The sequence below is a fragment of the Sapajus apella genome, unplaced genomic scaffold, assembly GCF_009761245.1.
Source record: "Sapajus apella isolate SASKATOON/1434 unplaced genomic scaffold, GSC_monkey_1.0 scaffold111, whole genome shotgun sequence".
Lineage (NCBI taxonomy): Eukaryota > Metazoa > Chordata > Mammalia > Primates > Cebidae > Sapajus > Sapajus apella.
This window is the reverse complement of record NW_022437051.1, coordinates 4,398,737-4,422,461: the sequence shown is the minus strand read 5'-3', so window position 1 is coordinate 4,422,461 and position 23,725 is coordinate 4,398,737. Positions and strand designations below refer to the sequence as shown.

The 23,725-nt window shown below is 35.5% G+C and overlaps 1 protein-coding gene across 2 annotated transcripts in view; it reads left to right on the top strand.

Moving 5' to 3' along the window:
* Positions 1-23,725, top strand: part of CCDC7 (coiled-coil domain containing 7) — a 394,100-nt gene that overhangs the window by 5,137 nt on the left and 365,238 nt on the right. For both annotated transcript variants that reach the window (XM_032259671.1, XM_032259670.1), the window contains exons 3-8: positions 62-145; positions 6,333-6,353; positions 6,670-6,702; positions 15,009-15,175; positions 16,421-16,482; positions 17,614-17,670. In XM_032259671.1, the coding sequence (XP_032115562.1) occupies positions 62-145; positions 6,333-6,353; positions 6,670-6,702; positions 15,009-15,175; positions 16,421-16,482; positions 17,614-17,670 (424 nt within the window). The remainder of the gene's footprint in view (positions 1-61; positions 146-6,332; positions 6,354-6,669; positions 6,703-15,008; positions 15,176-16,420; positions 16,483-17,613; positions 17,671-23,725) is intronic.

The window sequence follows — 23,725 nt, the reverse complement described above, 5'->3', positions numbered from 1 at the left end:
GATAGACATGCATATGGATTCTGAAGTAAAAGTAACTATATTTTATTATTCTTTTCAAAAGGCTGGGGATGATATGAATTCATTCTTGACGTGTTGTTCACAATTTGCAGCTCAGCTAGAAGAAACACTTAAGGAAGAACAAAATGTATGTATTTTGTATATATTGTCAAGTATAAAATATCAAACTTGTACTGGTTGTTGAAAATTGAATCTGCTATCCAGTTAGCCAACATTAACCTAGATTCAGTGTCTTAAAGAGTTATAAATGGCATTGGAAAGCATTATTTATTTATTTTGTATTCTTTTTGTAATCATCATCAAGGGTTTTTACTATGCCCAAATACAAAGATTATGCCACTGACCCACCACAAATAAGACAAGAAATTTTAATTAATTATTCAATAGTTGTGTGAATTTTAATGAATCTGCCATATTTCCTCACTAAGAGCTTGTAAGTAGTTACAAGATAGTTAATAAATATTAAGGTTGTGGCAATCAGCATCAAAGAGACAATGATTGGCCATTCCAGAGAATGACCACACAATCATGGTTTAATATCATAACCCTTATCAATTAGCTGTCAGTGAAAGGTAAGAATACAGTGGAATTGTTGAAATTGTCTTTTTTTCATGTAAAGAATACACTTAATTTCTTTCTTTTTTTGGCAATAGGTATTTAAATTGACATGTAATTATACATATTTATGGGGTACATAGTGATATTTTGTTACATACAATGTCTAGTGGTCAAATCAGAGTAATTAGCATATTCATCACCTCAAGCACTTATCATTTCTTTGTGATGGGAACATTCAAAATCCTCTCTTCTAGCTGTTTGAATATATATAATAAACTCATTAGCTGTGGTTACCCTATAGTACTGTAGAACAATATAACTTATTCCTCCTATCTAGCTGTAATATTTTTTCCTTTAACCAACCTCTCCCTATCCTCCCTCACCCCTATCCTTTCCAACCTCTAGTAATCATGATTCTACTCTCTGCTTCTATGAAATGAGCTTGTTTTAGCTTTTGCATATGGGTGAAAACATGCAATATTTATCTTTCTGTTCCTGACTTATTTCTCTTAATATAATATCCTATAGGCCCATCCATGTTACTGTGAATGACAGGATTTAATTCTTTTTTGGAATTAAGAATGGAATCTGGCTGGGCACAGTGGCTCACGCCTGTAATCCCAGCACTTTGGGAGGTCGAGACAGGTGGATCACAAGGTCAGGAGTTCAAGACCAGCCTGGCCAACATGGTGAAAACCCGCCTGTACTAAACATACTAAAAAAAATTAGCTGGGCATGGTAGCATGTGCCTGTAATCCCAGCTAATTGGGAGGCTGAGGCAGGAGAATTGCTTGAACCTGGGAGGTGGAGGATGCAGTGAGCTGAGATCACACCATTGGCACTCCAACCTGGGTGACAGGGTGAGACTCCATCTCAATAAAAAGAAAAGAGTTGAATCTTGTTTGGAATTAAAAGTGGCTGAATGGTAGTCCATTCTTCCTATGTGCCCCATTTTCTTTATTCATTTGTCTATTAGTAGCCATTTAGATTTTTCTATATCTTGGCTATTACAGTTTAGTACTGCAATAAACATGGAAGTACAGATGTCTCTTCAGTATATTGATTTCCATTTCTGTGGATATACACCCAATAGTGAAATTGCTGGATTATATGGTAGTTCTATTTGTAGTTTTTTGAGGAAACTCTATGCTGTTTTTCATTATGGTTTTACTAGTTTACATTTCCACCATAAGTATATATCAGTTCCCTTTTCTCTGCATTCTTGTTGGGATTTCTTATTTTTTGTCTTTTTTATAATAGCCATTTTAACTGAGGTGAGATGATATCTCATTGTGGTTTTGATTTATATTTCCCTGATGACTAGTGATGATGAGGATTTTTTTTTCATATACTTCTTGGCCATTTGTATATCTTTCTTTTGAGAAATATTCAAGCCATTTCCCTATTTTAAAATCAGGTTTTTTTTTTTTGCCATTGAGTTGTTTGAGTTCTTTGTGTATTTTGAAAATTAATCACTTGTTAGATGATTTTTTTTTACAAATATCTTTTCCCATTCTGCAGATTTTTTCACTCTGTTGATTGTTTCCTTTGCTGTGCAGAAGCTTTTTAGTTTGATATAATACCACTTGTCTGTTTTTGCTTGTGTTGCTTATGCTTTTGAGGTCTTATCCATAAAATATTTTCTCAGACCAATGTCCTGAAGTGTTTCCTCTATGTTTCCTTCCAGTAGTTTCATAGTTTTGGGTTTTATATTTATGTCTTTAAGCCATTTTTGAGTTGATTTTGCATATGGTAAGATATTCGGTCTAGTTTCATTTTTCTGCCAATGGATTTCCAGTTTTCCCAGCACCATTTATTGAAGCGACTGTCCTTTTCCCAGTGTTCTCGGTGCTTTTGTTGAAAATTTGTTGGCTATAAATAAGTGGACTTATTTTGGGTTCTCCATTGAGTTTCATTGATCTGTGTGTCTGTTTTTGTGCCGGTACCATGCTGTTGTGGCTGCTATAGCTTTGAAAAGAGAGAGAGAGAGAGAGAGAGAGAGAGAGAGAGAGAGAGAGAGAGTGTGTGTGCACGCGTGCGCACACGAGCGCTTTTTTTAAGAGACAAGGTCTCACTTTGTTGCCCAAGCTGGAGTGCAGTGGTGCAATCATAGCTCACTGCAGCCTTAAACTCCTGGGCTTGAGAGATTCTCTTGCCTCACCTTCCCAAGCTGCTGGGATTACAGGGATAAGCCACCATGCCTGGATAACTTTGTGGTATATTTTGAAGTCAGATAGTATGATGCTTCCAGCTTTCTTTTTTTGCTCAGGATTGCTTTGTCTACTCAGGGTATTTTGTGGTTCCACATGAATTTTTGGGATTCGTTTTCTGTAAACAATGTGATGGTATTAATAATAATTAATATTATTAAAATGACCATACTACTCAAAGCTATATGCAGATTCAGTGAAATTCCTGTCAAAATGATACTGGGCTTAAGCCAACATTAATTCTTCTAATATATGAACATAGGATGTCTTTTATTTTTTGTGTGTCTTCTTTAATTTCTTTCATCCGTATTTTATAGTTTTCATTGTAGAGAACTTTCACCTCCTTACCTCCTTTGTTAAATTTCTTTGGAGGTATCTTGTATATTATTTTGTATCTATTGTAAATGAAATTGCTTTCTTGATTTCTTTTTTCAGCTAGTTTTTTATTGGTATATAAACATGCTACTGATTTTATATGTTAATTTTGTATTTTGCAGCTTTTCTGAATTTATTCATTAGTTCTAAGAAGTTTTCGGTTGGATTCTTCTATGTATATACTTTTTCTATGTATATGATTATATTGTCTGCAAACAGGGATGCTTTTCAGGCCCTCCACTTAGTTGCTTTTCTGGGAGAGTCCTGGGTTAGGTGAAGCAGTGGCAAAAGTGGGAACCTCTAGAGAGCTCAAAACAGTACACAATTTTTTGGGAATATGTCTGCTATGCTCTCTCCAGAACCACTCAAAATGAGGGTTGCTGGTTTTAAGACTGCTGCTATGCTGGAGGAGGGGGTGAGGCAAGACCAAGTTAAAGTACCACGCAGTTCTCCTGTGGTGTTCAAGCCACATTTTCTTGATGTGGCGTTACTTGGTTGCTTTAAATCTTTAACTGTTTTCAGAGTTTTAAAAAAATTGGAGTGTAGGCCCTTGGACTTCCCTACTACACATTTTTTTGCTGTTATCACTCTTCAAATACCCTAATAGTTTTTTTCCTTGGTGCAAATTTACAACTGACTTTGAATTATATGTATATATTTCAGTAGACCAAGAATAACCAAGTGAGTCCTGAAGAAAATATCAAATGACCATCCTAACAGATATCAAGATTCATTATGCAGCTATATCAATTATCATTATTTGCTTTTGGTGCAAGCCTGGATGAACTGATGAAATTGAACAAAGTCTCAGATGTAGACCTCTTTATATATGGAAAATTTTGTTGATGACAGAGTCAGCAGTATAATAAATGGCTTTGGGACAACTGGTTGTTTGTAAGGAAAAAAACTGATTTGATATATGATCAAATATGATACTGATATTGATATCAGTATACTACCTGGAGCAAGAAACAATCACAAATACAAATCATAAAAGGCAAGATTGAAAAAATCACCTATATTAAATTTATAAGCTCTATTATATAAAGAATTCATAAAGAGAGGGGCAAGATAAATTTCAAATAGGGGAAAAATTCGGATCATGTGTACCTAACCTATATGTGTATTTAATCACATAAAGGATTATCTAGAGTATATAGATAATGTCTACTAATCAATAAGTAAAAGATTAAACAAATTATTATAAAATAAAAAGGCATTTCACAGTGGACCAGTTTTTATTTTTCACTCATTTTTATCAACGATTTAGATTTAGCAGTATCAGTAAGTCATGCTGTGGGGTTCCTCAGTACTTGAGAAAGGCACTGTTTTCCTAGTTTATAGTGGTTTAAATTATTGTAGAACTGTGGCTACAGTGAGTGGTTGAATTGATATGTGCTAACGTTTCCCATCAGGTTACAATGCAGAAAGGGACATTTTAAGAACCTTGGAATCTCTCTAGAAAATGGAAAGAATGAGTTATTCCTAGGTATAATATGCCTTATTGGACATTATTTTCTAAACACTTATGTAGCTGAAACTATTTTTCTTTTGACACAGACATTAATTTGCTTTGGTATATTTTCTGAAGGGTCTCAGCCCTTTTTGCTTAGATTTATGCTTTCTTATTATTTAGCTTAGTGATTCTCAGACTTTATCATGCAAAGCAATCACCTGAAGGTCTAGTTAAAACACAAATTGTTAGTCCCACATCTAGAATTTCTGATTTAGTAGGGTAGGGTAGGCCTGAGAATTTTTAATACTAATGAATATGCTTGTAGGTGGTGCTGATGCTGTTGCTATGGTACCTTACTTTTTGAACCGCAGATCTAGAGTTAGTGTTGTGGAAGATAAATTTTAGACTCGTTTAATTTTTGTTCAATTTTATGTTACTCCCTGAATGCATATAGTAACATTTTACTTTAATAATGTAATTGAAAACTTTTACTCAATTAGATAGGGTGGGTTTTTTGTTAATCATTTTAACATTAGATATTAAGTGGTAAATATTGATATTTTGAACTGTGTATGGATGCTCCTCAACTTATGAGGGAGTTACATACTGATAAACCCATCGTAAGTTGAATTTATTATATGGTGAAAATGCATTTAATACACTTGACCTACAAATATCATAACTTAGCCTACCTTACCTTAAATGTTGAGAACACTGGACATTAGCCTGCAGTTGGGCAAAACCATCTAACACAAAGCCTATTTTATAAGGAAGTGTTGAATATCTCATAAAATTTACTTAATACTGTACTAAAATTGAAAAACAGAATGATTATATGTGTATATGAAGTTCAGTTTCTGTTGGTTTTTTATTTTGTTGGTTTATTTATTCAGTTTCTCTTATAATCTCGTAAACAAGTACTTTGCATTTCCCATTAAAAATGTTAAATAGTATAATAATATTTTGTATCTTGATTTTATAGCCTATTTAACAGGAACAGAGTTGCATTGAGAAGATAGTATTGGGAAAGCAATGCTTTTTGTTATTGTACTTGGTGCCATATGAAAAGAAATATAATGCTCTTCTGAGAGGAATTTAAATTTTATTCCTTACCTATATTAAGAAAATATATTAAATAAATTTGGGAATTGTTTGGGGGGGTCTCCTAATATAGATGTATTAGGGCCAGGTATGATAGCTTGTTCCTGTATTCCCAGCGCTTTGGGAGGCTGAGATGGAAGGATCGCTTGTGGCCAGGAGTTTGAGACCAGCCTGAGCAACATGGCCGAACTCTGTCTCTATTAAATACAAAATTAAAAATTAGCCGGGCATGGTGGTATGCCCCTGTAGTCCTACCTACTCAGGAGTCTGAGGCAAGAGTATCACTTGAGCCCAGGAGTTCAACGTTACAGTGAGCTACGAGTGCGCCACTGCACTCAAGCCTGGTGACAGTGAGATTCTGTCTCTCCCTTTCTTCCTTTTTATATATAAAAAGAATTATTTTAAAAGTCTAGAACAAAGTTGTCTATGCAAGGTGAACTAAAAGCACTGTCTGTAAATAAATAATTATAATTTTCAACTACAGACTTATAAAGTTATATTTTAATACTTAGTACATTTTTGTGATTGAAAATTGCAAAAGACAACTAAATATTGTATCATACATTGTGAAGAATTCTATTTTTAAATATGTTAATTGAAACTTTATTTTTCAGATTTTGGAATCTCTTTTTAAGGTACGTTTAATATATTACAGCTTAAATCTACTAAAACTGAACACAGAAATACATGCCAATGAGATTTCTAAATTTTAAGAGAGTAGAAGAAATTTCATACTTGCTTCTCTATATATTTAAGAATTTTATGTTCATTTGTATAGTGAATTAGCCTCATTCTGAATCCCAAGTGATATTTGGGTCAGGGCTGATATTTGATAGATGAAGATTCACAGACACAGACACAGACACACATTTATATACATATTTATTTCATTGTTGCAATTTAAATTGTCACTAACTATTTCCTTTTTGTTCCTCTTTTGTTTTCTTAAAGTGGTTTCAGTTGCAGGTCAATCAGATGGAAGAAGTAAGTCTAATGTTTTAAAATTGTTAATTAAATTAATATTTTAAACTCATTTGAAAACCAATTTAGATTATATATATGTATAAGTCATTTTTAAATAACTATTGGTTATACAGTAATCTTTTTTCATTTGTGTAGACAAGGAATAAGAGAATGGAATAAAATATTTCTCAGTGACTTACACCCTATGTCCCTGTATATATCTGGTATACTCCAAGTTTGACTGACACATTCATTTTCTTAAAATTAAATAATGGAAACGAAGTTATTATTTTTTCCAATTTACATAAAGGAGTGATGAGAGAATCTTTCACTTAAAAATTTCTACCATATTTAAAAAATCATTCTAAATGATTTATGTGTAGACATAAAATTATGTGTTGATTTTCTATACATGAAATATGTTATTTTAATGATGTTCTTTTATACTTTTGATTTTCAGGTACTTTGCCATTAGTTTGAGAACTACTGGTCTCTGTCCTTAGGGGTTATTAATTCTACTTTGGAAAATACGTTATATATGCTATTAGTATAGTAGAATTATTTCCAGGGTAGCTTTATTGATTTACAGAGTTATTTTAGTTCTCATTTGGTCACACTTATGGTTCAGTCCAATTAAACACTCTTGAAGCCCAGGTTCTTCAAAGAAAAGAGACCAGTTTATTTGGGGGTATAAAATGAAAGGATAAATATAGATAGAACCTTAAATGCATGAACTGTAACTATATCCTAGCATCTTCTCATTATTTTATCTCTGATCCCAGAATAGAAGACTTTCATGGTCTATATGCTCTTTGCTTTAGGATACATTTGACTGACATTGGAAAAGTGTTAGTCTTTCTTTGATTATGGTGTAGTGGTCATTATCCTTCCAGAGAAGTAGGGTTAGAGTGAAGACTACTATTCCTCTACCCTCTTTTAAAATGTATTCTTCTTTGCAACTTTGGAAATTCATCTAGTCATCTTCTTTTCATCCATCAACCTCTTTTTATAGTTTTATTTATGTATTTTTATTATTTTACTTTTTAAGATGGAGTTTTGCTCTTTTTGCCCAGACCGGAATGTGATGGCATGATCTCAGCTCACTGCAATCTCCATCTCCCAGGTTCAAGCGATTTCCTGCCTCAGCCTCCTGAGTAGCTGGGACCACAAGCACATGCTACCATGCCTGGTTAATTTCTTTTTGTATTTTTAGTAAAGATGCGGTTTCACTATGTTGGCCAGGCTGGTACTGAACTCCTGACTTCGTGATATGCCCACCTCAGCCTCCCAGAGTGCTGGGACTACAATTCATCTTGTCATCTTCTTTTCATCCATCAACTTCTTTTTATTGTTTTATTAATGGGTTTACTTTTACTCTTCTTTTTATACTCATTCCTGTCAATGTACATGACCTACCCAAACCCTGGCCTCTCAGTTTCTTGACTTCCTCATCTGCAAAGATCTCTTGGCCTCCATTTCCAGTCACACTCTGGACCTTGTCATTAACCAAATTATTTTAAAAATTACTAATTTAGGCAACTTATTCTTGAACTTTAAATTTCTATTTTTCCAATTATCACTTTAAACACTGCTCTGACCACTCTTTGTCTTCATCAAGACCTCCAGTTCATTTATTCCTCTAACATCTTGCAGTCTTTTTAATTAATTTTTCTCTTTAGCTTAGAGACAGCAATTTATCACAAGTGAATTTCTTAACTTCCTAATCTTCCTTACTTCTTTCTCTTTTCATTGCACTTCTCTAACAAAACCTAACCCTGGGCCTATATCTTAGCTATGAAACACTGCTGGAGAAAATGACATAGTAGGTCAGACATAAGTACTCCAAACACTGCTTGACAAATATATTACACTTCTGAAATGAATTTCAACCCTTTCCTGCTACCATCTCAAACCTACTTCCTCTGTCCCATTTCATCTTCACTTTCAACCAAATACTTGGAATGCTATAAATACAAGCCATTGATTGGAGCTCCTGGACTCAAGCAACCCCCTCGCCTCTGCCTCCCAAAGTGCTGGGATGACAGGCATGAGCCACTATGCCCCGCCATGCCTTTTCAAAAACTTGGATTAATCCGTTATTCTCTCTTGTATTATTCAATTTCTCTCATTCAGTTGTATCCTTCCTTTCGGTTTTTAAATATGCTCCTCTATTTCTCATTTGATCCACATTCCTCTTTAGTTAAAGGCCTATTTCCATGCCCTTCATTAGCCTGTTTTTTAAAAAAATATTTTATATACAAATTTACTCATATTAGGGAAACAGTCATTAGATGATTATCAGGGTGTAAAGGCAAAACAGATTTTTAAGTGAGCGGAAAAAAAAAAAAACCCAAAAACCCAGAGTAGACAGTCTTTGAACATGAAACTAGTTGGCTCTTTCTTTTTTTTTTTTTTTTTTTTTTTAAGTATCCTATGAATAAACTGGCACCTAGTGAAGAGATTAATCTAGACACGCTTTCCTTAAGAGACAACTAAGGGTATTAAGTAAAACAATTAGAGTTGTTAATGAATTTCCTATAAAAACCCTTAAGAGTTTAGCTATGGAGCATGTGTCATACTTTCAGAGCCACATTTTTTTGTATATAAATTTGCTATACACTATGTTCTTACTTCTCAAGCATTTCTCAACCTATCCAGACTGAATTCTGTCTCCCTAACAAGTAAAGCATTCTCTCCATATGGTTCCCAGTAGGTTGTATGTTGTTAAATTCAATAGACTTTTTTTTTTTTTGCTTCAGCTATAGTTAATATTATTGATCATGCCCTCATTTTTGAAACATTATTCCTTTGGCTTCTGTGAATTACATTTTCCTGGCTATCATTTAACCTCTTTGTCTGTCTCCTTTTTAGAGTCCCCTTCTTAACCCAAGCAGTAAATGTTGGAGTACCTCAAAGTTTTATCCTATGTCTTTTTTCTTTTTCCTCCAAACTTTCTCCCTAGGCAGTCCCGTCCGGTTTTCCCATTCAAGTATTACCTTTCTGCATGTAATTCAGAAACATATACCTCTTGCTCAGAATGTTTCCCTGGACTACAGGCTTTGTATATAATTACTTACTAAACTATTCCACCTCAGATGCAATGGGTCAGAAATACAAATTTTTTACTCCTAAACTCATATATCTTCTAGTGTTCCCTATCTTAGTGAATGAGTGCTATTTATCAAATTAGGTAAACATGAAATGTGGAAACCATTCCTGACAACTCATTTCCATCTATTCCTGATATTTAATTCATCCACAAGTCCTCTGGATTTTACTTTCTAAATAACTGTCAGATTTGTCCACTTTTCTCTGTGATACCTTATTGTTGGTTATTATCATATCCATTATGCCTGAAATCCCAACTGGTGCATTCATAATCACCAGGAGGAATCCTCACTACACAACTATAATTCTTACCTGGAATTTCAATTTTTCAATGTTTTACCCATAGTTACTTCTCTCAAATATTTTGTTAATTTGGTATTCCAGATACATTTTCTAAAGGTTTGTATTATCTGCTGTCTTTGAAGGAGGGTTTCTCTTTTTTTGTAAACTTTTATTTTAAGTTCAGGGATACATGTGCAGGTTTGTTATTTAGGTAAACTCATGGTACAGGTATTTGTTGTACAGATTCTTTCATCACCCACGTATTAAGCCCAGTATCCAATAGTTACCTTTTCTGCTCATCTCCTTCCTCCCAACCTCCACCCTCAAGTAGATCCCAGTGTCTATCATTCCCTTCTTTATGTTCATGAGTTCTCATCATTTAGCTCTCACTTATAAGTGACAGCATGCGGTATTTGATTTTATGTTCCTGTGCTAGCTTGTTAAGGATAATGGCCTCCAGCTCCATCCATGTTCCTGCAAAAGACATGATCTCATTCTTTTATAGGGCTGCATAGTATTCTATTGTATTTATGTACCACAGTTTCTTTATCCAGTCAACCACTGATGGACATTTAGGTCGATTCTATGTCTTTGCTATTATGAATAGTGTTGCAGTGAACATACACATGCATGTGTCTTTGTGATGGGATGATTTATTTTCCCTTGGGTATATACCCAGTAATGGGATTGCTGGGTCAAATGGTAGTTTTGTTTTTAGGTATTTGAGGAACGACCACACCGTTTTCTACAACAGTTGAACTAATTTATACTCCCGCCAACAGTATATGCATTTTTTTTCTCCACAACCTTGCCAGCACCTGTTATTTTTTTACTTTTTAACAATAGCCATTCTGACTGGTGTGAGATGGTATCTCATTGTGGTTTGATTTACATTTTTCTAATGATCAGTGATGTTGAAGTTTTTTTCATATGATTGTTGGCCTCATGTATGTCTTCTTTTGAAAAGTGTCTCTTCATGTCCTTTGTCCACTTTTTAATGGTGTCGTTTGTTTGTGTCTTGTAAATTTGCTTAAGTTTCTGATAGATGTTGGTTATTAGGACTTTGTCAGATGAATAGTTTGCAAATGTTTTCTCCCAGTCTCTAGGTTGCCTATTTATTCTGTTGATAGTTTCTTTTGCTGCACAGAAGCTCTTAAGTTTAATTAGATCCTATTTGTTAATTTTTGCTTTTGTTGCAATTGCTTTTGGCATCTTTATGGAGTCTTTGTCTATTCCTGTGTCCATAATGATATTGCCTAGGTTGTCTTCCAGAATTTTTATAGTTTTGGGTTTTACATTTAAGGCTTTTGTTCATCTTGAGTTAATTTTTACATATGGTTGTAAGGAATGAGTCCAGTTTAAATCTTCTGCATTTGGTTAACTGGTTATCCTAGCCTCATTTATTGAACAGGGAGTCCTTTCTTCATTGCTTTCTTTTGTCAGATTTGTTGAAGATCAGATAGTTGTATGTATGCAGCCTTATTTGGCTTCTGTATTCTGTTCCATTGCTCTATGTGTCTGATGCCCCCAGATTTGTTCTTTTTGTTTTGGATTGCTTTGGCTCTTTGGGCTCTTTTTTAGTTCCATATGAATTTTGAAATATGTATGTATATTTTTTCTAGTTCTGTGAAGAATTTTATTGATAGTTTGATAGAAATATCATTGGATCTATAAATTGCTTTGGGCCGTATGGCCATTTTAACCTTACTGCTTCTTTCTATCCATGTACATGGAATTTTTTTTATTTGTTTGTGTCATTTCTGATTTCTTTGAGCAGTGTTTTGTAATTCTCCTTGTAGAGATAGTTTACCTCCCTGGTTAGCTGTATTCCTAGGTATTCTTTTTGTGGCAGTTGTGAATGGGATTGCTTTCCTGATTTGGCTCTTGGCTTGACTGTTGTTGAGGTATAGGAATGCTAGTGATTTTCCTACATTAACTTTGTATCTTTGATGCTGTTTATCAGCTGAGGGAGATTTTGAGCCAAGACTTTGGGGTTTTCTAGATATAGGATCATGTTGTCTATAAATGGAGGTAGTTTGCCTACCACTCTTCCTGTTTGGATGCCCTTTATTTCTTTCTCTTGTCTGATTACTCTGACTAGGACTTCCAATACTATGTTGAATAGGAGTGGTGGGAAAGGGTACCTTAAGAAATGTGTCTTAAAGTGTAGTTGATAGAACATGTTTAATTGTCACCCAAGATACCTGTTATAAGTGCACATTATTGAATTAGATTTCTTTTGTGAGTCTGTGAGTTAGGAATCTACTGTTTCAATAGGCAAGGAACAAGGGATTCTTATGCACACTAACATTTGAGATTCTTGTGATAATCTTTTTACTGCTGACAGAATTTATTGTCAGTACATGCTGTTGAAGTTAATGCCAGTGATCATGTTGCATTGCATGTTGTATTAACAGAGATACATGTGGAAATCATTAGAGTATATGGTGAGCTGCACCAGAGAAATGTAGGCTGAGCCTGCACCCTGTACTCTTCAGAATTGTTCTGCTGGAATCTGTGCCCCATAGGTCTTTCTGATGAAATTGTTTAGCTGATAACCCACTGTCTATTCCATACCCTTTTAGTTCTGTGCCTTCATCTTTTTTCCTAGAAAAGTCTTCTGTTAAAATTTAATCTCTATTGGGAAAGTAATGTATCAAGAGTCTAATCAAGAGACAAAAACCACACAGTAATTTGATTAGGGAAAGTTTAATATAAATAATTATTATAACAGAGGAATATCTACTAAAGAGTATTGATAGATGTTCTACTAAAGGAGTAAAGATAATTCTAATCAATACAGGAGTAGTAGATATAGGGAACAGCTTCGACTCCTAGGATAGACTCAGAATGTGAATATCCCCAATCCTTCTCTTCCAGCAACCCAGGGCTAAGATGCAGAACTCCTGAAGAGGGAGCAGCTTTCATCACTACATAGCAGAGAAATTTGCTGGGCTACAAAGCTGGTGGAACTTGAACTCTAATAGGAAGCTGTCCATGAGGGTGGTACACTTAGGAATATGCCCTCTCTGATGCTAGGAAAAGCCACCTTCCAGAGAGGTGCTCTACTTCCTTCTGGGAAGCTGTTCACAAGGGTGATATGTTGGAAAACTTCTCTAAGGGAAGCTCTGTACTGGTGGATTTTGTTAGGAAATTCTGGGAGAAGTTGCCCATAGGAATCTGCGATGCCAGGGACCTTACCAGGAAGTCATCCATAAGGATGATGTTGAAATTTTCTGCAGGTAAGTAGTATAAAATACACACTGCCTGAGAAATAAGCAGAAAGAGACACAGAACTAGGAAGAAAAGCCTCCTGCTCTTCCATTGCCTCTCCAGGAAAGGTTAACATCAGGCCACTTGTCAAGGAAGAAATATTCTACTATCACAGACAAGACAATAAAGAATAGATTGTTATTGTTCAACACCCACCTATGAGAGAGAACATGCGGTGTTTGATCTTCTATTCTTCTGTCAGTTTGCTGAGAATTATGGTTTCCAGGTTCATCCATGTCCCTACAAAGGACACAAACTCATCGTTTTTGATGGCTGCCACACTGGGGTCAGTTGGGGGGAAATAGGGGAGGGACGGTGGGGGGTGGGGAGTTGGGGAGAGAGAGCAAGGGGAGAGATGCCAGATGTAGGTGATGGGGAGGAAGGCAGCAAATCACACTGCCACGTGTGTACCTATGTAACAATCTTGCATGTTCTTCACATGTACCCCCAAACCTAAAATGCAATAAAATAAATAAATGGGAAAAAAAAAGAATAGAGTTTTGAGATGAGACTCAGTAAATTGATGACATCATTTTTGACTCAATTTATGATTTGTGGCTCCTTATTTGGGATCTTTCATTTGTCTATAGAGTTTCCATAGATCTCCTGCTTCCCTCCCACCAATTCTGTGTTCCTTTTCATATCTTCCCTACACTCAAGCTCATACTTGTGGTTCATTGCCCAGCATTTACTTCCTATTGTTATATCCTAATCTCATTCCAGTCATTACAAAAATGAAGTCTCTGTTCTTAATCCCCAATGCTACAATTTATCTTTGCCAAGTCCTAGACTTCATTTCCCCCTCAACTTTTCCTCCTATCATAAGGATTGGAGGTGACTACATGGGCAGATCTCTGAATTTAGGGGAAGAAATTATTTTAGCATTACTCTTGTAAATATTCTCTGCCATTTTTCTCTCAAAACTTTCTAGATATAGGATCACTTTCTAGGTGTAGGATCATGACCCCAATTGCTATTCTGCTTATTTATGTCTCCACATATTAACTGTTTATAGGTTTCTTTTGCTGTGGTTTTTGGACAGTCATTCTTGCTGAATTTCTTTAAATAAACTTACTACCTAGAATAGTAATTATGGTCATCTTATTCTGTGAATTTTGCTGTTTCTTCCCACTGCCTGTTATTTTTTAGCTTGGTCTATTCCAAAGGTCTCAAGGGCACCCAAATAAGTCTGAGTCTTCCCCACACAGACTGAAGGAATGCTAGCTCCATAGACCTTTATATGTTAACTTCTGGGAGTTGGTATAGACAATATTAGCCTTTGAGAGAAAATTACTGTCTTTAGATAATTTACCACAGTAAGGGTTATTCTTAGAAAGAATTTATGGGAAACAATTTAGAATTAGTCTTGTAAATATTGTCAGTTGCATGTATTGTTATTGGACTTGCTTAAAGTTCCTAAATATTAAAACAATAAACAGATGATTCAATTTCAGGTTTTACATGTAAAAGCCATCACTGAGCTTTTACATTCATAGGTAATTGCTCATATAAATATAATTGTAAAATATTATATCATTACTTGGCTGTAGCTATAGAGTAATATAAAAATTACTTTGATTTGATAAAGGAAATAATGAAATTTATTTGAAGTATTGGAGCAAAGTGAGTATTTACTAAGTAACTGGTTAATTTTATCATTTTAGATAAGTAAAGATCAAACTCTTTTACAAGAAGAGCCTCCAGACCCTGACAAAACAGTCACTTTAAGTCTTGCACAAGTAGTAAGGCTTGCACAAAGATTTGAAGAACTGAAGAATCGCCTTAAACAGAGGTCTAAAAACTCCTTGAAAGTCATGTTGTCTAAAACCATGTAAGTGAAATATAAGAACTAACTGAATTAAAAACAATAAGAAGGGGTATATAATTAGCACTGAATGTAAGATAATGAGTCATATATGATGGCTACACATAAAGCTTCTTAGTCAAATCAGGTCTAGTCAGCTTGTTTCTATTTGCAATTTTTAATAATCTGAGATATACAATACAGGAGACATTATCTGCATGTGGCTACGCAAATTCAATGTAGAAAATCAGTTTCTTAGTCACACTAGCCACATTTAAAGTGCTTTGTACCCACATTTGGCTGTTATTAGAAAGTTATATTGGACATTGCTAGCTTTGAAATATCTGGCTTATAAACTCTTCTTTCAGTTTGATTAGGTAACTGCTAGTAATAAGTAGAAAACTGAGATCTAATGAAATATTTCATTGTTCATGAACACTTTTATTAAAATTATATTAACAGCTCATCCAAGTAAAATTTTTACATTTATAAGCAACCATATTTTTGCATTAAACATAGACAAAATTTTTTTATAGTGTTGAAATAGGAAACATGTACCCATATTTGGGAGGGGCCCCTAGTTATGTGGTTACTTTAGTGATATATTACTAAATAACTTAAAATAATGAAGAGAATGGTACCTGAGTTGGCTCCTGGGGGTTATATATCTAGATTCTTGGTTCAGAGGTTGAGGTTTAGACCATATTAATACTTTACATTTAAGTATCTGCTGTGTCCTAGGGATTTTTGTAGTAACTTTACATGTATAATCTTTGATTGCCATAACTGCTTCACGAGAAAGGTACTATTGTACCTCAATTTTAATAAGAATAAACTGAAACCCAGAGAGGTTAAGTAATGTACCTGGCTGAGGTTATATAATTAGTAAGTGGATGAAGCAGGTTTTGGGTCTGCTAGTCTCGCTTCAGAACTTATGTCCTTCATCATTATATGATTGACAATAATACAGTGACAAAAAACAATTTATGTTTCTAACAGTTTTTGCTACTTTTGTTGTTAATGTTGTTGGTATACCTAATTATATTCATGGAATACATAGAAGTAATAATTACATAGTTTAGTTTGACTTTTATACTTTTTAACTTATAACTTGTTAATTTACCTTAATGTCTATAAATAAAGATTAAAGATATGTTTAATTTTTACTTTACAAACTTCATATGTCTAGACTGCACATTTTAGTTCTTTAGTATAATTTAAACTCTTACTCTTTGATACATTAAAAATGTTTTGTTTATTGAACTTTAACAGGAATAAAGAAAATCTACCAGAAGCAGTGAAAAGTTGTGAAGATGTAGCACAGAAAATGGAAGGTGATAATATTTGATACATGTTTGTCCTTAAACATTTTATTTAAAAAATTGTTAGTATTTTTTATTTTTTAAAGAGAGGGTCTCACTCTGTCACCTGTGCTGGAGTATAGTGGCATGACTATCACTCACTGCAACCTCAAACTCTTATTTAATAGTGAGTTTGATACTTTAATAAAAGTTCCATTATGTTCCAGATTCTGGGAACATACAAAATGAATACAGTGTGTATCCCCTGTACAGACAACAACTTGGTTGTTACTTCCATAAAATTTACAGCTTAATAAGGATACAAATACATTATCTAGCATGTCAGTACAGTGTCATGCATAATAAAGATATGTAGAATTTGCACTGGGTCCACAGAAAGAAGCAATCTGTTCAACCTAAGGGAGTTAGAAAGCCTTTATGCAACTTTAAAGGGTGAATAGGATTTAGTCAAGTAAATAAGGGAAATATTTGGTATTTTAAGAAGACAATAGCATGAACAAACAACATGCATATGGAATTACAACTGGATTGGTATCACAGTAAGAAGCAGGATAAGGGATAAGGTAAAAGAGGGCCTAATCATGGTGGGAATGGATGCTCTGCTAAGGGGCTTAGACTTTTTTCAAATATAATAAGGAATAATTGAAGATTTTTTGTAGAATTTAATTTTAGAGAGTTTTTTTTTTTTCTGGCCAAACTGTAGAAGCTAAATTTGGGGACTAGGAGTAAGAAAGGGAAGTTATTATATCTTAGATGGGTGATAAGCACCTATATTCAAGGACTAGTGAAGAGAAGAAGGGAGTTAGGTTTGAGAAATATTTACTTGATAGAACTGGCAAAAGTTGGTGATTGGATGTGGGAGGAAGGAAGGAAGACTAGATAATGATGGCACCATCAATGAATATAAGAGGCTTCAGGAGGAAAAACAAATTTTGATGAGAAAGTGATGTTTATAATCAGCTGTTACACATGTTCTTTTAAATATTATGATTTGTTGACTGATTGGAAAGATCTACAGTGTTGGCAGCTATTATTTTTTCATCGTTTTCTTTCTTTTGATGAGTTACTAAAATTAAAACTCAATTAGTGCATGTGATTACTGTTTGAAATTTATAGTAACAAATACACTTTTAATAATTTCAGAATTCATAAAAGCCCACTCAACTGATGAATTTAAAGATGTTTCTGCAATGGAGCCACGTAAGTTTCCACTCATGAAAGCATTATTGTGGTAATAACCTCTGTTAGATTAATTTCTCTAAAGTAATAATTATTAGGTTAACAATACATATTCCCTGCCTTGGAGCTGGGAGCCATACACTTCATTTGGTTGTCAGGCAAGTATTGAAATTCCTAGTTAAGGATACATGTTACTGAAATTAGATTTTTTTTTTAAAATTATGCTTTAAGTTCTGGGGTACATGTGCAGATTGTGCAGAATTGTTACATAGGTATACACATGCCATGGTAGTTTGCTGCATCCATCCCTCTATCACCTACATTAGGTATTTTTCCTAATGTTATCTGTACCCAATACCCTGACCCCCTGCTATCCTTCCTCTAATACCCCCAGCCCCCAAATGCCCTGGTGTGTGATGTTCCCCTCCCTGTGTCCTTATGTTCTCATTGCTCAACACCTGCCTATGAGTGAGAACATGTGATGTTTGATTTTCTGTTCTTGTGTCAGTTTGCTGAGAATGATGGTTTCCAGATTCATCCATGTCCCTACAAAGGACACAAACTTATCAGTTTTTATGGCTGCATAGTATTCCTTGGTGTATATGTGCCACATTTTCCTTGTCTAGTCTATCGTCAGTGGACATTTGGGTTGTTTCCAGATCTTTGCTATTGTAAACAGTGCCTCTGGGAACATACATGTGCATGTGTCTTTATAGTAGAACGATTTATAATCCTTTGGGTATATACCCAGTAATGGAATTGCTGGGTGAAATGGAATTTCTATTTCTAGGTCCTTGAGGAATCACACTGTCTTCCACAATGGCTGAACTAGTTTACACTCCCACCAACAGTGTAAAAATGTTCCTATTTCTCCACATCCTCTCCAGCTTCTGTTGTCTCCACATTTTTTAATGATTGCTATTATAACTGGCAAGAAGTGGTATCACTGTGGTTTTGACTTGCACTTCTCTAATAATCAGTGATGATGAGCATTTTTTCATATGTTTGTTGGCTTCATATATGTCTTCTTTTGAAAAGTGTCTGTTCATCTCCTTCAACCACTTTTGAATGGGTTTTTTTTTTTTTTTCCTGTAAATTTGTTTTAGTTCTTTATAGATCCTGGACATTAGCCCTTTGTCAGATGGATAGATTGCAAAATTTTTTTCCCATTCTGTTGGTTGCCAGTTCACTCTAATGATTGTTTCTTTGGCTGTACAGAAGCTCTGGATTTTAATTAGGTCCCATTTGTCTATTTTGGCTTTTGTTGTCAATGCTTTTGGTGTTTTAGTCATGAAGTCCTTGCCTACACCTATGTCCTGAATGGTTTTCCCTAGGTTTTATTCTAGGGTTTTTATGGTGTTAGGTCTTATGTTTAAGTCGTTAATCCATCTGGAGTTAATTTTAGTGTAAGGTGTCAGGAAGGGGTCCAGTTTCTGCTTTCTGCACACTGCTAGCCAGGTTTTCCAACACCATTTATTAAACAGGGAATCCTTTTCCCATTGCTTGTTTTTGTCAGGTTTGTAAAAGATCAGATGGTTGTAGATGTGTGGCATTGCCTCCAAGGCCTCTGTTCTGTTCCATTGGTCTATATCTCTTGTTTTGGTACCGGTACCATGCTGTTTTGATTACTGTAGCCTTGTAGTATAGTTTGAAATCAGGCAGCGTGATGCCTCTGGCTTTGTTTTTTTTTGTTAGGATTGTCTTGGCTATGCAGGCTCTCTTTTGGTTACATATGAAGTTTAAGGTGGTTTTTTCCAGTTCTGTGAAGAAGGTCATTGGTAGCTTGATGGGGATTGCGTTTAACCTATAAATTACTTTGGGCAGTGCGGCCATTTTCACGATATTGATTCTTCCTAACCATGAGCATGGAAGGTTTCTCCATCTGTTTGTGTCCTCTCTTATTTCCTTGAGCAGTGGTTTGTAGTTCTCCTTGAAGAGGTCCTTTACATCATTTATTAGTTTTATTCCTAGATATTTTATTCTCTTTGTAGCAATTGTGAATGGCAGTTCACTCATGATTTGGCTCTCTGTTAGTCTGTTATTTGTGTATAGAAATACTTGTAATTTCTGCACATTGATTTTGTATCCTGAGACTTTGCTGAAGTTCTTTATCAGTTTAAGGAGATTTTGGGCTGAGATGATAGGGTCTTCTAAATATGTCATCTGCAAATAGAGAAAATTTGACTTCCTTTTTTCCCAATTGAATGCCTTTTATTTTATTTTTCTTGCCTAATTGCTCTGGCTAGAACTTCCAATACTATATTGAATAGGAGTGGTGAGAGAGGGCATCCTTGTCTAGTACCAGATTTCAAAGGGAATGCTTCCAGTTTTTGCCCATTCGGTATGATATTGGCTGTAGGTTTGTTGTAAATAGCTTTTATTATTTTGAGATATGTTCCATCTGTAGTTAGTTTATTGAGAGTTTTTAGCATAAAGCGCTGTTGAATTTTGTCAACGGCCTTCTCTGCATCTATTGAGATAATCATGGATTTTGTGTTTGGTTCTGTTTTTGTGGTGGATTATGTTTATAGACTTGCATATGTTGAACCAGCCTTGCATCCCCTACTTGATCGTGATGGATAAGCTTTTTGATGTGCTGTTGCAATTGTTTTGCCAGTATTTTATTGAAGATTTTTACATTGATATTAATCATGGATATTGGCCTGAAGTTTTCTTTTTTTGTTGAGTCTCTGCCAGGTTTTGGTATCGGGATGATGTTGATCTCATAAAATGATTTGGGAAGGATTCCCTCTTTTGGGTTGTTTGGAATAGTTTCAGAAGGAATGGTACCAGCTCCTCTTTGTATGTCTGGTAGAATTCAGATGTGAATCCATCTGGACCTGGGCTTTTTTTGATTGGTAGGCTGTTAATTGCTGCCTCAACTTCAGCCCTTGTTATTGGTCTATTCAATGTTTCAACTTCTTCCTAGTTTAGGCTTGTGAGGGTGCAAGTGTCCAGGACTTTATCCATTTCTTCCAGGTTTACTAGTTTACATGCATAGAGTTGTTTGTAGTAATCTCTGATTGTTGTTTGTATTTCTGTGGAATCGGTGGTGATATCCCCTTTTTTGTTTTTTCTTGCATCTATTTGATTCTTCTCTCTTTCCTTTTTTATTAATCTGGCTAGCAGTCTCTCTATTTTGTTGATCTTTTTAAAAAAGCAGCTCCTGCATTTATTCATTTTTTGAAGGATTTTTTAATGTCTCTATCTCCTTTGTTTCTGCTCTGATCTTAGTTATTTCTTGTCTTCTGTTAGCTTTTGAGTTTTTTAAATCTTGTTCCTCTAGCTCTTTCAAATTTTGTGTTGATTTTAGATCTTTCCTCGCTTCTCCGGTGGGCATTTATTGCTATAAATTTCCCTTTAGACACTGCTTTAAATGTGTCCCAGAGATTCTGGTACATTGTATCTTTTTTCTGATTGCTTTCAAATAAGATCTTTATTTCTGCCTTCATTTCATTGTTTATCCAGTGGACATTCAGGAGCAGGTTGTTCAATTTCCATGAAGTTCTGAGTTAGTTTCTCAATTCTGAGTTCTGATTTGATTGCCCTGTGGTCTGAGAGACTGTCTGTTATGATTTCCATTCTTTTGCATTTGCTGAGGAGTTATTTACTACCAATTATGTGGTCAATTTTAGAGTAGGTGCAATTCGGTGCTGAGAAGAATGTATATTCTGTGGATTTGGTGTGGAGACTTCTGTAGACGTCTATTAGGTCTGGCTGGTCCAATTCTGAGTTCAAGTCTTGGATATCCTTGTTAATTTTTTGTTGTGTTGATCTGTCTAATATTGACAGTGGAGTGTTAAAGTCTCCCACTATTATTGTGTGGGAGTCTCAAGTCTCTTGGTAGGTCATTAAGAACTTGCTTTATGTATCTGGGTGCTCCTGTGTTGGGTGTGTATGTATTTAGGATTGTTATCTCTTCTTGATACATCAATCCTTTATCCATTTTGTAATGCCCTTCTTTGTCTCTTTTGATCTTTGTTGTTTTAATGTCCATTTTATCAGAGATAAGGATTGCAACTCCTTTGTTTTTGCTTTCCATTTGCTTGATAAATCTTCCTTTGTCCCTTTATTTTTTAGCCTATGTGTGTACTTGCTTGTGAGATGGGTTTCCTGACTATAGGACACCCATGGGTCTTGGCTTTTTATCCTATTTGCCAGTTTGTGTCTTTTGATTGGGGCATTTAGCCCATTTACATTTAAGGTTAATATTGTTATGTGTGAATTTGATCCTGCCATTTTGATGCTAGCTGGTTGTTTTGCCCATTAGTTGACGCATTTTCTTTATTATGTTGATGGTCTTTACCATTTGGTATGTTTTTGGAGTGGCTGGTACTGGTTGTTCCTTTGTTTAGTGCTTCTTTCAGGAGCTCTTATAATGCAGGCCTGGTGGTGACGAAATCTCTCAGCAATTGCTTGTCTGCAAAGGATTTTATTTCTCCTTCACTTAGAAAGCTTAGTTTGGCTGGATATGAAATTCTAGGTTGAAAGTTATTTTCTTTAAGGATGTTGAATATTGACCCCCCCCCCCTTCTGGCTTGTAGGGTACCTGTGGAGAGATCCACTGTGAGTCTGATGCGTTTCGCTTTGTGAGTAACCTGACCTTTGTCTTTGGTTGCCCTTAGCATTTTTTCCTTCATTTCAACCCTGGTGAATCTGATGATTATGTGCCTTTGGATTTATCTTCTCGAGGAATATCTTTGTGGTGTTCTCTGTATTTCCTGGACTTGTATGGTGGCATGCCTTGCTAGGTTGGTGTTTTCCAGCTTGGATTCATTCTCTCCATCACATTCAGGTATATCTATCAAACACAGATTAGGTCTTTTCACATAATCACATATTTCTTGGAGGCTTTGTTAATTTCTTTTCACTCTTTTTTCTGTAATCTTGCCTTCTCATTTTATTTCATTGAGTTGATCTTCAGTCTCTGATATCCTTTTTCTGCTTGGTCAATTTGGCTATTGAAACTTGTGTATGCTTTGTAAAGTTCTCGTGCTGTTTTCAGCTCCATCAAGTCTTTTATATTCTTTTCTAAGCTGTTTATTCTAGTTAGTGTCTCATCTAACCTTTTTTCTAGGTTCTTAGTTTCTTTGCATTGGGTTAGAACATGTTCTTTTAGCTCTGAGAAGTTTGATATTACCCACCTTCTGAAGCCTGTTTCTGTCAATTCATCAGATTTGTTCTCCATACATCTTTGATCCCTAGCTGGTGAGGAGTTGTAATCCTTGGAGGAGGACAGGCGTTCTGATTTTTGGTGTTTTCATCCTTTTTGTGCTGGTTTCTTCCCATCTTAGTGGCTTTATCTACCTGTAGTGTTTATAGTCGGTGACTTTCAGATGGGGTCTTTGAATGGATGTCCTTTTTGTTGATGTTGAAGCTAGTTCTTTCTGTTTCTTAGTTTTCCTTCTAACAGGCCCCTCTGCTGCGGTACTGCTGGAGGTTCACTCCAGACCCTGCTTGCCTGGGGATCACCTATGGGGCTGCAGAACATTAATGGTTGCTGCCATTTTTTTTTTATGTTATCTTTGTCCCAAAAGGGTACCCGCCAGATGTCAGCCTGAGCTCTCCTTTATGAGGTGTCTCTTTGGGTATATGGGAGTTGGGGAGCTGCTTGAGGAGACAGTCTGTCCCTTATAGGAGCTCAAGTGCTGCACTGGGAGCTCCGTTGTTCCGTGCAGAGCTGCTGGGCAGGTACCTTTAAGTCTGCTGTAGTGTAACTCATAACCGCCTCTTTTCTCAGGCTCTCTGACCTAGGAAGGTCAGCTTTATTTATAAGTTTCTGATGTGCTGCTGCCTTTTTTCAGAGATGCCCTGCCCTGCATTGGAGTAGTCCAGTCACAGTCTGTCAGCAGAGGCATTGCTGAGCTGCCGCAGGCTCTGCCCTGCTGCTGTGTGAACTGCCTAGGTATTGGCAGACTGCTTTGGTAGTGGCAGATACCCTTCCCTGCACTGAGCTGGACCATCCCAGGTCCAGCTGTGCTTGCTGCGGAACTCTCAATCCAGAGCATTTCAAATTGCTTGTTTTGTGGGGGCAGTACCTGCCAAGCCAGATCGCCTGGCTCTTTGTCTCAACCCC